The 14,623-nt window shown below is 37.7% G+C and overlaps 1 protein-coding gene across 3 annotated transcripts in view; it reads right to left on the reverse strand.

Moving 5' to 3' along the window:
• The window catches only part of ADCY8 (adenylate cyclase 8), a 256,006-nt gene that overhangs the window by 40,628 nt on the left and 200,755 nt on the right, over positions 1-14,623 (reverse strand). For all 3 annotated transcript variants that reach the window (XM_053559439.1, XM_053559441.1, XM_053559440.1), the window contains one exon: positions 14,047-14,219. In XM_053559439.1, the coding sequence (XP_053415414.1) occupies positions 14,047-14,219 (173 nt within the window). The remainder of the gene's footprint in view (positions 1-14,046; positions 14,220-14,623) is intronic.

Genomic DNA, 14,623 nt, shown 5'->3' on the forward strand with positions numbered 1-14,623 from the left:
CTATTAGGAACCAGGAGGTACAGCAGGACGTGAGTGGGTGGGGGGCAGTGAGTGAAGTCTTCTCTGTATTTACAGCTGCTTTCCATCACCTGTATCACCACCTCAGCTCCCTGAGCTCTGCCTCCTGTCCCTCCTTCCCATCCCCCACCCCTATTTGTGGATAAATTGTTTTGTGCAAAATAGGACCCCACTGTCAAAAATGCTGGGGACTGCTGTCCTAAAGCACAGAAATGATTCATCTGTGAATTCACTTGTGATCTGTAGGGTCCAGTACAAGCCCATAGAAGAGGGCAGGAGGTGTGTTGAATGGGTGTGCATCCATGAATGAAGGGTATGTGATGTTGGACAAGTGCCACTTGCTTTATCACTACATGTGGATTATTCTCTGGTTTTATGCTCCTTCTATCTACCATGATCTCATGTGGATGAAGGCAATAGCCAGAACGGACTCCATAATTTGTGAACTCAGTGCAAAATAAAAATGCAGGGAGATCCTTGGTGAAAATTATGAAGAATTTCAAGATGGTGGTAGAAGAGCATTAAACCAAGCACAGGGCCTATTTTTTATAGGGCCTGGTATGAGTGCACAGGTCAGGTCAAATGAGTATGATGCCAGCTGTTACAGTTGCCTCCCATCTGGTGTCCCTAAATCCATTCTCGTTCCCTTCTAATCCTTTATTCACAGGAGACAGTGTTCTTTCAAAATACCCAAACTTGCCTTTGGTTAAAGCTCTTCTGAACATCCCAAAGTGCAGAAGTTAGTTGTAATTGATATGCAATAATGAACATATTTATGGGGTACAGAGTGATATTTCAATACATGACTACAATGTGCAATGATCAAATCAGGGTAACTGACATGTCCATTGCCTCAAAATTTATAGTTTCTTTGTGTTGAGAACATTCAAAATCCTTTATTCTAGCTCTTGGAAAATATACAATAAATGATCGCTAACTGTAGTCACCCTGTAGTGCTATAGAATGCTACAACTTAATCATCCTTTCTGGGTGTAATTTCTAATTTTTGGCTCTCACATATAAGTGAGAACATGCAGTATATATATTTCTGTGCCTGTCCTATTTCACTTAATATAATGTCCTCCAGGTTTATCCATTTTCCTTTAAATGACAGTATTTCATTCTTTTTATATGGCTGAATAGTATCAATTTTTTATTCACATGAATTTTATTCACGTGAATTTTTTTTTTTTTTGTAGAGACAGAGTCTCACTTTATGGCCCTTGGTAGAGTGCTGTGGCCTCACACAGCTCATAGCAACCTCCAACTCCTGGGCTTAAGTGATTCTCTTGCCTCAGCCTCCCGAGTAGCTGGGACTATAGGCACCCGCCACAACACCTGGCTATTTTTTGGTTGCAGTTTGGGCCGGGGCCGGGTTTGAACCCGCCACCCTTGGTATATGGGGCCAGCGCCCTACCGACTGAGCCACAGGCGCCGCCCTATTCACGTGAATTTAATTCACCAAATTTATTTATCCATTCATCTGTTGATGGATACTTAGATTGATTACATATTTGGGCTATAGTAATGCAGTAAAGATAGGGGTGATGATATTTCTTTGATACACTTGGTTTTTTTCTCCTTTGCATAAATAACCAGAAATAAGACTGATGGATCATATTGTGGTTCTATTTTTAGTTTTTGAAGAACTTCCATATTGTTTTCTATAATGTTTGTACTAATTTACATTCTTGCCAATAGGAGTAAGAATTCCCCCTTTTATGCATTCTTTAATGAATTAATTTATTTTTTATTATTAAATCATAGCTGTGTACATTAATGCAATCATGTGGCACCATACACTGGTTTTATATACCATTTGACATTTTCATCACACTGGTTAACATAGCCTTCCTGGCATTTTCTTAGTTGTTGTGTTGAGACATTACATTCTACATTTAGTAAGTATCTTATAAGGTACCCTTATAAGATGCACCGTAGGTGTGGTCCCACCAATCACCCTCCCTTCGCCCATCCTCCCTCCTCCCCTCCCCTCCCCTCCCTATCCTCCTTCCTTTAATGCATTCTTGCCAGCATTTCTTATTTTTTGTCTTTTTGATAATAGCATTCTCACTGAGATGAGATGATATCTCACTGTGGTTTTGATTTGCATTTCCCTTTTGATTAGTGATATTGGGCCTTTTAAAATTTATTTATTAATTTATTTCTTGGCCATTTGTATGTCTTGTTTTGAGGCATGTCTATCTAGATCATTTTTCCATTTAAAAAATAGGATTATTTATGGGTTTTTTTTGTTGTTGAATTGTTAGTGTTCTTTGTATACTCAAATATTAATCCCTTATCAGATGAATAGTTTGCAAATGTTTTCTTCCATTCTTCAGACTGTTTCTTCACTCTATTGTTTGTTTCCTTGGATTTGTAGAAACATTTTAGTTCAGTATAATACTGTTTGTCTATTTTTGTTTTTGTTGACTGTGCCTTTGAAGTCCTATCCATAAAAATCTTTGCCCAGACCAATGTCCTGGAGCATTTCCTTAATATTTTTTCTTCTCCTACATTTATAGTTTCAGGTATTTAATCCATTTTGAGTTCATATTTGTATATAGTGAAAGGTAGGAGTCCAATTTCATTCTTGATTCTTTTTGGGGACAGTGTCTTACTGCGTCGCCCTCAGTAGAGTGCTGGCATCACAGCTCATAGCAACCTTAAACACTTGGGCTTAAGTGATTTGTTTGCCTCAGCCTCCCAAGTAGCTGGGACTACAGGCATCTGCCACGATGCCTGGCTATTTTTTGTTATTGTCAATGTTGTTTATCAGGCCCAGCCAGGTTCGAACCCACCAGCCCTGGTGCATGTGTCTTGCGCCCTAACCACTGAACTACAGGTGCCAAACCTCATTCTTGATTCTTAATGTGGCTTATGAAGCTCTCCTCTTTGTACTTCTTACAATAACAGGCTGTGAGCTGGATTTGTCCTACAGACCACAGTTTGCTGACCCCTATGCTAGACCATCTAAAACAGATTTCTCACTGGGTTTGCAGAGGAGCCAGGGCCAGGGCAGAATAGGGAAGGCTACAGACCAAGAGGGCTGAGCAAGATCTCAGAGCTGTAGGACAAGCTGATGCGTCATACAATTCTGAGATTGTGCAGGAGCCTGTTTTGGTGATTGGATAGCAAGATCTAGACAACTTACTCTAATTCTACTCTGTGGTACTGAATTTAGGAAAATGTAGCCCTTTCTTTGAGAGGCTGAAGATGTTGAATCAGTCTGTCTAAGCTCAAGTGTACTTGCAATAATTTTTGTAATTATATTTTGCATTGTGTAACCAAGACTGATGAGGTGCACTTGGTCCAGGTGAAGTAGTCTCCATCACAGACCTGGTTAAACTCCTGATTTAAGGATGACCTGGATAAGATCAGTTTTTCATCCAGAAAGTCTGATGTGATCTTTATGCAGACATTATTTTCTGAAATGGTACAGTTGCTGATGAGGCATTTGAATATGGGAAGCTTGAGCCATCCTTGGAGAATGTGATTATTCTTTTTGCTGTGTGCCCTGCCTATACTAACCTCATTTTTACCCTTTGGTAGAGTCTATGGATACCAAAGTAAAAGGCAGAGGTGGTATTTGTTTCATTTGTAAGCACTTACTTTGTAACAATAGGTAGGTACCCAGTAGATTTTCAGAAATTTTTGTTGAGTTTAAATAAACGTTTTTGATGTTCTCCTGGAAGCATAGGTATAGCATTGAGGCTATCATTGCCACTTCCAAAATTCAGATGTGAAGACCATAGATTTTGAAGGGAGACTGTTTTACAACACCATCACTTACTAAATGGGATAGTTGTTGCTAGAACCAGCAAAGCCGATGTTCTTAGTAAGCATATTTTGTTGCATCCCTAAATTAACAATATGCCCACTGGTGAATAGAAGCAAGAGCCAGAATATCATCTTAGGTTTTCTAACCTTAATGACAATGAATTGATGCATTCAAGTATTTTGCCTATGTTTCAAGAAGTCAATAGTCAATTGTGTTGTATCTATGGTATGGAAATAGTATCTTCTGATTATTGGTTAAGATGCATAGCGAGTAAAGACTCTGAGAGGATAAAAATAGTAAACATTTTGGAACAAGCTAGAGAATTGAAGAAATAGATTCACATTAAATCTAAAGTATGACACTTAAGTCCAAGATCAAACTGTACTTATAAAACAGGGAGCACATGTTTTAAAGTTAATAGTGAGAAGAAAGAATATCTTAATGTTTATAGATGATAGTTGGATCTCTCTCAATCCATAGTGAAATATGATTCTGAATGAGCCAATAATTTTTTCATTTTCTCATTCATTTAATATTTTATTCCACAAATATTTAAATGGAAACTTATTGCCAGGTTCTATAAGTTCTTAAAATATGAACATGAATAATGGTCCTTGCCTTCAAAAGCTCCTGTCTAATGGAAGAGGAAGACATGGAAATTAATAACTGCAACACAGGGAGTATAACATATGTTAAGCATCTTAAATGTATAAGGAACTCCTGTATAAGGTTATTGCAAATGATGCTGCAATAAACATAGGTGAAGAACCTAAGTGTACATCAACAAATTAAAGGACAAGGAAAACATAATATATACTTATATATGCACCATTAATACTATTCAGCTTTGAAAAAGAAGGAAACGCCATCAATGACTACAACATGGATGTTCCTGGAGGACATTATATTAAGTGAAATAAGCCAGGTACAGGCAGATAGATGGTGCATGTTCTCACTTATATGCAGAATCTAAAAAATTTGAAAAATAAAAGCGGTGAGAAGAATGGTGGTTACTGGGGGCTAGACAAGAGGTGGGTGGGGATCAGGGAGATGTTGTTAAAGGATACACAACTTTAGTTACACAGGGCAGTAAGTTCAAAAGATCTATTGTACAACATGGTAACTATAGTAAATAACAATGTATTGTACCCAAGAAAATTGCTAAGAATAGATTTTATGTGCTCTCTCACACACACACAAAAGGTGAGGTAATATGTATGTTAATTGGCTTGCTTTATAGCTGGGCCTGTGGCAGATGCCTATAGTCCCAGCTACTCCAGAGGCTGAGGCAAGAGGATCATTTGGGCCCAGGAGTTTGAGGTTGCTGTGAGCTGTGGCACTCTAGTCTGGGGTGATAGAGTGAGACTCTCAAAAAAAAAAAAAAAAGTTTGATTTAACGCTTCTATAATGGATACATATACTAAAAAATGATACTACATGCCATGAATATATATAATTTTTATTTCTCAATTAAAAATAAAAATAACTATTGCAAATTCAGTTAAGAAAATGGTGAACAACTCAATAGAAAACTAAGCAAAGGATATGAACAAATCTACATAAAAGGAAACCCAAGGGCCAAACACAAAGATGCATAACCCTACTCATGATTAGAGAACTGTAAATGAAAACAGGGAGATAAAATGCACTTCCATAACCAAGCAAACATTTAAAACATCTAACAGTGGTGAGAATGAGAAGCAATAGGATCACCACTTGGAAAAGGGAAATTTTCCTAATCAATTTGAAGAGCAATTGGGCAGTATTTAAAAAAATGGAAAATGTAGATACTCTACAGTTCAGCAAGTGTGCTTTTATATATAAGTCCCAGGAGACATGTTCAGTGATAGCCACTGAAACATCTTTTATCATAGGGGAAGTAGTAATAGTCAAAATGGCTATTAGTAGATCAAAGAATAAATATATTTTGGTATGTTCATATTATCCAATACATACAAACAATACGTAAAGTCAATTAGATCCATAGTTATCAACTTATTGCATGACATCATTATTATAAGTAATTTATGGACACAGACATAGCTAAATACACACACACACACACACACACACACACATATATACTGTCCCAAAAGAATACAGCAATGTGTGTCTCTATTTTTTATTTTGTATGGCTGTGTTTTCCAGAGAGCCCTTGCTCTCTGGAAACATTAGAAGCTGGCTTTTGGGAGGTAGACTAATGTAAGAAATGGAGGAGGAAAGAGCAAGATGGCAGACTAGAGACAGCTCTTTACCAGCTACTTATGATGAGACATGGGAGAGAGGACTCTAGCCATCTCTAGCTGGGGGATCCTGCCCATAAACACCACACTGCAGGGACAGTGAAACAGTAGAGGAATCTAGAAGCCAACTATGAGGTCAGGAGCTGAAGAAGACCAGCACAGAAGGCAAATGCCAGAGTATTAGTAGAGGCTGGCTGGCCCTCCAGTGGATGACTAGAGACAGAAAAGGGCTGTCCTGCATTTTTTTGTTCTTAGACTGGGCTGCTCACTGGAGCTGCCTTGGAAGGGCTTAAGTGAGCAAGCAAACTAGATCAGCGCCTGGTGGCCAGGATTGAATCACTGGGCAGGGTGGATCTTCCATCACCTTAGCTACTAGCAGGGCACTGCCATTGTGTTAGGGCTGCTGGGGAGAAACAGTCTGCAGGGTCCTGGTGCATAGCTAGCTCTGGTGTACCTGCTGAGCTTGGGCAGCCATCCTTGGGATAAGTGGAACAGCTTTCAAAACACAGGAAAGTCATCTTGTGACCAGGGGCACTGTTCGGAAGGTCAAGGTATGCCTCCTAAGAAATCTGGTGAGAGCTTCAGGATCCCAATCCTGTGGGAACTGAATGCTAGCTAAATGACTAAGCTCTGATTGAGGGCAAATACATCAGGAAGACAGGAACATGTCTCCTTGGCAACTAGATAGTGGCTTCTGGCCCTCATCTTTTACAGCAAAACTAGCGTGGGCATTCTCTGTCTTCTGACACCACCAGTGCCACCTGGTGTCAATTAGTTTTCTTTTTTCCAATTTTTTTACTTAGTTTTTTTTTGTAGTTGTTGTTTGTTCTGTTTTGTTTAGTTTGGTTGTATTTTTATTTTTACTTTCTTCAATAGCAAGAGTTCCTCCATTTCTGCAATAGATTTTCAGGCCCTTGTATTTTTCTTTCATTATTATTTCTCTCCTTTTTTTCTCTCTTTTGGTAGAGATTGTTCTGATTTTTTTCAATTTTCCCACATAAAACATATCCTTTTCTTCATCTTATATATTTATATTTTTAATTTTCTTTACCTATTTCTATTATTTTTTCTTTTATCTGAATTACTTTATTCTATTTCATTTTGTATCTATTTATGGGACAGAGCCTCACATTGAGGCCTGGGCTGGGAAGTCACAGCACTAGTCTGACTCAAGGTGGCTTTAAGCTCATAGTCTAGGGTGTTCTAACTTTGGCCTTTGGAAAGATGGTACTGGTAGGTCCCCAGTGCAAAATGCTACTGATATTTCTTTATATTTGGTGGAAATCGGGTTTTGGTTTTGCCCAGGTTTGTAAGGAGTTCCCAACCTTGAGGCACCCAACTAACCTGATCCTTTAGAGTCCTGGAATTGTGGGTGTGGGTCAAAGCACTCTGCCAAATACCACCATTTCTCCTGCTTCCCTCTTTCCTTCTTTCTGTTTTTACTCTTTCCTTTTTTTCAATATTTTTCTTTAATAATCCCCTCATTTTTTTCTTTATCTTTTTCTTTCCTTTCTCCCTTCTCACTCTTTACTTACTCTTTACCCTTCTCTTACTTTGGCCTTATACCAAAAGGAAGCTTCAATGCCTAGGCACAGTGACAAGGTAATTTAAAGTGAAGGGGGTAGTGAGAGGAATAAGTAGGGAAAGGTAGTGAATAAAACAAAACAAAACAAAACACACATATGAGGAGGAACTATCAGAAAAATTCTGGCAACACAAAAAATGAGAACAAATTTATGCCCCTGCCAAGGGATCATGAGGCAGTTACTGCAGAGGATTCCACCTATAAAAAATAATGGAAATTACACAAAGGGGGTTCTAGTTATGGATGGGAAAAGCCATGAAGGAATTGATGAGGTAGTGGAAAATAATCAAAAGGAAATCCTAAAATAGAACCAAATAATAAGTGAAAGATATGAAGACTACAGAAAGGATATAGCAGAGCTTAAGGAATTGATGGAGTCAATCAGGGAACTTAAAGGTTCAGTAGTAAATCGCAATAACAGATTCTGCAATGGAGAAGAAAGAATGTCAGCACTAAAGGATAAGGCTCTACAGCTAACCCAGGCAGTTAAAGAGGCGGAAAAGAAAGCAGAACACTCAGAGAATTATGGGACTTCACAAAGCATTTAAACATATGAATTATAGGTATCCCGGAAGAGGAAGAAGAACATCCTAAAAGAATAGATAATTACTGGATAATATTGTAAGTGAAAATGCCCAAGTATCAACAAAGGTTCTGATACATTTCTTTTAGAGGGATATCAAACCCAAGGTTATCTCAACACAGAGCATCTCCAAGACACATTGTAATGAACTTGTCCAAAATCAAGATGAAAGAGAAAATTTTGCCAGCAGCCAGGAGTAAATGACAGTTGACCTACAGGGGCAGATCTATCAAGGTGACAGCAGAGTTTTTAGCTGAAACTTTCCAAGCCAGAATGGAATGGTCATCTGACTTTAGCCTTCTTTTTTTTTTTTTTTAATTGTTGGGGATTCATTGAGGGTACAATGAACCAGGCATTAGCCTTTTTAAACAAAACAAATTTTAGCCCAGAATTCTGCATCCTGCTAAAATAAGCTTCAAAATTGATGGAGAAATCAAATCTTTTTCTAATATGCAAACATTGAAGAAATTTGTCACAGCAAGACCAGCTCTATAGGAAATACTTAGACCTATTCTCTAACTGACTATCACAATGGAACACCAGCAAAGTAAATACCCAGAAACTAAAGAACAAAACATAGCTTCCACAATGGTGCAAAGGATAAACATATTTTCACAAAATAAGATGAATAGAAGTCTATCACACTTATCAATTCTCTCAATAAGTGTAAATGGATTGAATTCTCCACCAAAGAGAGACATAGGCTGATTGGATTGGATCTATTTACTGTCTCCAGGAAACACATCTAACCTTGAAAGACAAAAAAGACTAGGGATAAAGGGTTGGAAAACAATATTTTAGGCAAATGGATATCAGAAGAAAGAAGGAGTTTCAACCTTATTTTCAAACACAAATAGATTTTGAGCAACTAAAGTTAAAAAAGACAAAGTCAGTCACTTCATACTGGTCAAAGGAGCAATACAACAAGAGGATATTTCAATTCTAAATATTTATGCACCCCATTTATATGTGCTCCCAGACTTATGAAACAGATCTTATTTGATCTGAGCAATATGATATCTGTAAGACAATACAGCTAACAGAAGTGGACAGATTCTCTAAACAGAAACTAAACAAAGATAAAAGGGACTTAAAGACAACCCTAGAACAATTTGGCTGAATAGACATACACAAAACACATTATTGCAAAACTAAGGAATACACGTTATTTTCATCATCCTATGGAACATACTCCAAAATAGACCATATCTTAGGATACAAATCAAATCTCAACAAAATTAATAAAAATTATACCTTGTATCTTGTCAGGCCACAAGGCAATAAAGGTGGAACTCAACTGTAACAAAAATTTTCATCCCTACACAAAGGCATGGAAACTAAACAACCTTATGCTGAATGACATTTGGGTCAAGGAAGAGATAAAGGAGGAAATTAATTAAATTCCTCAAAAATAACAGCAATGAAACTACAAGCGACCAAAATCTATGGGATACTGCAAAAGCAGTCCGAAGAGGGATATTTATCACATTAGATGCCCTCAACTGATAAACAGAAAGAGAACACACCAGCAACTTAGTAAATCATCTTAAGGAAATTGAAAAAGAAGAGTAATCTATACCCAAGCCCAGCAGAAGAAAATAAATAATGAAAATTAAATCAGAAATAAATGAAATAGAAAACAAAAGAATCCTTTGGAAAATTAATGAAACAAAAAGTTGGTTCTTTGAAAAGATAAACCAAATTGGTAAACTTTGGGCAGATTAGTGAGATACAGAAAAGCAAAATCTCTAATAACCTCCATCTGAAACAACAAAGGGGAAATAACAACAGATCCCACCGAGATACAAGAAATTATCTCTGACTACTACAAGTAACTCTACGCCCAGAAATTTGACTATGTGGAGGAAATGGAACAATACCTGGAATCACGCCATCTCCCTAGACATAAGAAGGGAGAAATAGATCTCTGGAACAGACCAATATCAATCATTGAAATTGAAGAAACAATAAAAAAGCTTCCAACGACAACAACAACAACAACAACAACTAAAAGCATTTGACCAGATTGCTTCACACCAGAATTCTATTAAGCCTTCAAACAAGAGCTTGCATCTGTATTGCAGAACGTATTCCAAAACATTGAGAAGGAAGAAATCTTCCCCAACATGTTCTATGAAGCAAACATTACGTTATTCCAAAACCAGGAAAAGACCCAACTAAAAAGGATGACCAATTTCACTAATGAATATTGATGCAAAAATAGTCAATAAAATCTTAGCTAATAATTACAGCTACATATTAAAAAATTATACATCACAATCAAGTGGGCTTCAACCCAGGGATGAAAGGCTGTTCATATGTAAATCCATAAATGTAGTACTCCATTTCAATATAAGTAAATACAAAGACCATATGATCCTCTCAATAGATAAAGAAAAAGCATTTGATAAAATTCAGCATCCTTTTCCAACAAGAACACTTAAGAAAATAGGCATAAGTGGCACATTTCTGAAACTGATTGAAGCCATTTATGACAAACCTATACCTCATATCATACTGAATGGAATAAAACTGAAAGCTTTTCCACTTAGAACTGGAACCAACCAAGGATGTTCTCTATTGTCACTACTATTCACCATACTTCTGGAAGTTCTAGCCAATGCAATCAGGCAAGAGAAGGATATAAAGGGCACCCAAATCAGGGCACAGGAAGTCAAACTCTCACTCTTTGCCAGTGATGTGTTCTTATGCTTAATCACAATACTCCTGGGGGAAGTGATCAAGAAATACAGTTATGTCTCAGGATATAAAATCAATGTCCATAAACTGGTAGCCTTTGTATATGTCAAAAACAGCCAAGTTGAGAAGCTAATCAAAGACACAGTTTCCTTCATAGTAGCTTCAAAGAAAATGAAATACCTAGGAATTTACCTAACAAAGGCAGTGAAGGATCTTTACAACAGAGTTATGAAACTTAAGAAAAGAAATAGCAGAAGTAGCCAGGTGTGGTGGCTCATGCCTATAATTCTAGAACTCTTGGAGGCCAAGGCAGGTGGATTGTTTGAGCTCATGAGTTTGAGAATAGCCTGAGTAAACGTGATTGTCTCTACTAAAAATGAAAAACTCCATCAAGGGGACAATTTGAGCCCAAGAGTTTGAGGTTGCTGTGACCTATGACACCATGGTACTCTACCAAAGGCAACAAAGTGAGACTCTGCGTCATTAAAAAAAAAAGGGAGAAGACATTAATGTTAAACAATAACATTAATAAATGGGAAAGTGTATCATCAGCCAGGCAGGCAGAGAAGATACTAAAGAGCTATTTTCTTTTAACGTGGTAAGGGAACACTTTTACACTTCCTGGCTTGGAAGAATCAATATTGTTAAAATGTCTGTATTTCCCAAAGCAATCTACAGATTCAATGCAATCTCCATTAAAATGTCAACATCATACTTTGAAGATTTGGAAAAAAGTAATTCTTTTTTTCATAAGGAACCAGAAAAAACCCATATAGCAAAGGCAATTCTTAGTAATAAAAACAAACCTGGAGGCATCACCCTACTGGACGTTAGGCTATATTATAATACAGGCCCATAGTGATAAAAACAACATGGTATTGGCACAAAAATAGAGACACAGACATTAAACTGAATATAAAATGAAGAGATGAAACCAATCTCTTATAGCCATCTGATTTTTTTTTTTTTGAGACAGAATCTCACTTTGTTGCCCTAGGTAGAGTGCTGTGGCGTCACAGCTCACAGCAACCTCCAGCTCTTGGGCTTAGGCGATTCTCTTGCCTCAGCCTCCCTAGCAGCTGGACTACAGGTGCCTACCACAATGCCTGGTGATTTTTTTTTTGTTGTTGTTGTTGCAGTTTGGCCAGGGCCAGGTTCAAACCCACCACCTTTGGTATATGGAGCTGGTGCCCCACTCACTGAGCCACAGGTGCTGCTGCCATCTGATCTTTGACAAACTCAACATATGCTAGGGAAAAGATTCCCTCTTCAATAAATGTGCTGGGAGAACTGAATAACCACATGTAAAAGACTAAAACTGGATCTGCACCCTTAAAAAAAGATGAAGACTTTACCTCTTTTATGTTTACATGGATGGAGCTGGAACATATTCTTCTTAAGTAAAGCTACTTCTTTTATATACAATTAGAAATGTTTACATCAAACTAGTTAATATAGCCTTCACCTCATTTACTCATTGTGTGAAGACATTTATACTCAATACTTAATAAATTTGACATGTACTCTTGCAATATGAACTGTAGGAATGGTCTCACCATTTACCCTCCTTCCATTGAATCTCCTCTCTCCCCTCCAATCTCCCTCCTCTTCCCTCCTTCATCTTGGGCTATAGTTGTGCCAAGTATTATAGTACTATAGTTGCTATATAGTACTTACTTCTTGAGTAAAGTAGCTCAAGAATGGAAGAAAAAGTATCCGAGGTACTCAGTCCTACTAAAACTAAAAAACTAAAAAAAAAAAAATGCTAACACAAGAAGAGAATTTCCATCTGAAATACTTTATCCTTTAAAAAATGTATGTGTGAATATTACTAATTGTTAGCACTGTTTATTTCCTGGGGTTGGTTTATTGATGCTTGTATTATTAGTTTCAGGCCTGTTTTGTACAGCTTTTTTCATCATTTTAGCTTTATCTTTCCCTCAGACTGTTGGCCACTTATTCTGGCTCAGCTAGACCTGTGTGCTTCCCACACCTGAGGTGAACCAGTCCAGTGCTTACTCAAATTTCCAGCTCTTTTATCCACTTCCTATGTTTTTTTTTTTTTTTTTATCCTTGTGGCTGTGGAAGGGGCCAAGTAATGTCACCAGGAAGTCCATTCAAAGAAGAATTGTGGTCAATGAAGAAGAGGAAGGAGTCAGTATCTCTTTCCCCTGTTCTGAGATATTCTTTCCCATGTTACAGGCTGTCCAGAGTCATTTCAAGTGGCTCAGTGAGTTGATCTTCCAAGGCACCAGCTGAATCCTTTATCACTGATGCTGGCAGCATGACAGGGCATTCACCTAGCTTTACTTCCCATCCTTTTCTTCCTCACTTCCCCTTTCCCTCACTTTTACTGACTTGGGTTGCATTAACCTTGCCTCAGAATCTTTTCTCTAAGGAATCAAGCTAAGGCATTCTTTTTTGTACTTTTCTATATTTCAAAAATAATACATTCATTCCCCAGTATTCACCCTGTGGATACCAAACGCTAGAGATGCTCAAGTCCTTTATATAAAATGTCATAGTATATAAAAATGATGTTTGCATATAATTTAGACATATCCTCCTGTGTACTTTAAATCATCTCTAGATTACTTATAATATGTAATACAATGTAAGCTATGCAAATAGTAGTTATACTCTATTTTTTATTTGTATTATTTTTGTTTTATGTAGTATTGTTACTTTTTATTGTTTTTTTTCCAAATATTTTTGAGCTTCAGTTGGTTGAATCTACAGTGCCAAACATGTGAACATTAAGGGCTGACTGTGTGATGCAAAGAGCGTACGTGTTAATACACCATGGCTGCTAGTATTCACATTGCTACAACCAAATTATAATTAGAACTTACAAAAGTGTTGGAGCCACTAAAGTCAAAGAAACCATAAATTAGTTGGTATGTAGGATACCTGAGATACTGAGCTACTATCTAGTTCAAACTTTGATTAATTAATTTATTTGTAAGTCATAAAAATGAAACAGCTGAAAAGTAGAGATTTTGTGTAGACTTGCTAGCTAGAGAATGCCTGAGCTGAGATCTAAGTCAATATTCAGTCAGTCCCCATGTTTCAATAATTCTGCCTTGGTCATTTTCCCAGATAAGTATATTTTGAACTCACAATGGTGGGCACTTACTCTCCACTGTGGTTCAGGTTATCATAACGCAGGAAGAGACCTGCATAGACGGTCTCTGTCAGCAGGGCATAGATGGCAATCATAATCAGCAGCACAGCCAGCTTCAGGACGGAGTTGAGTCGAAGGAATACTGCGCAGGTCACCATGGCCAGCAACCCCGTGAAGACGAAGTACTGGAAACAGAGAATGCAGGTGTTCAGATTCAACAGGTGTGCGACAGCTTCCCTCTCCTAGTCATGGATGCCAGGAGGTCTTCTATCAGTGTAAATGTTGAGCATTTCCATCTGGAGGTCTCAGGGCCTCCTGAAACACAACAGGTCCCAAATCAAGCTTCATTTTCCTATCCTTATGTTCCCTATTTCTGTGACTAGCACCACTATTCACACCACTTCTTAAGCCAAAAACCATGTTCTCAACATGCCTTCCTCTGCCCCACACTCCCTGTCAGGCTGTCCAAAATCAGTGAATTCTACCTCCTTATAGATTTCACCATCAGCCAACATTCTCCATCCACCTTGTTTTCTATCTTAGTTCTCATGAACAGCTCTGGAACTGTCATACATCCCCCCACTATTGT

This window comes from Nycticebus coucang, chromosome 13, assembly GCF_027406575.1.
Source record: "Nycticebus coucang isolate mNycCou1 chromosome 13, mNycCou1.pri, whole genome shotgun sequence".
NCBI classification, from domain to species: domain Eukaryota; kingdom Metazoa; phylum Chordata; class Mammalia; order Primates; family Lorisidae; genus Nycticebus; species Nycticebus coucang.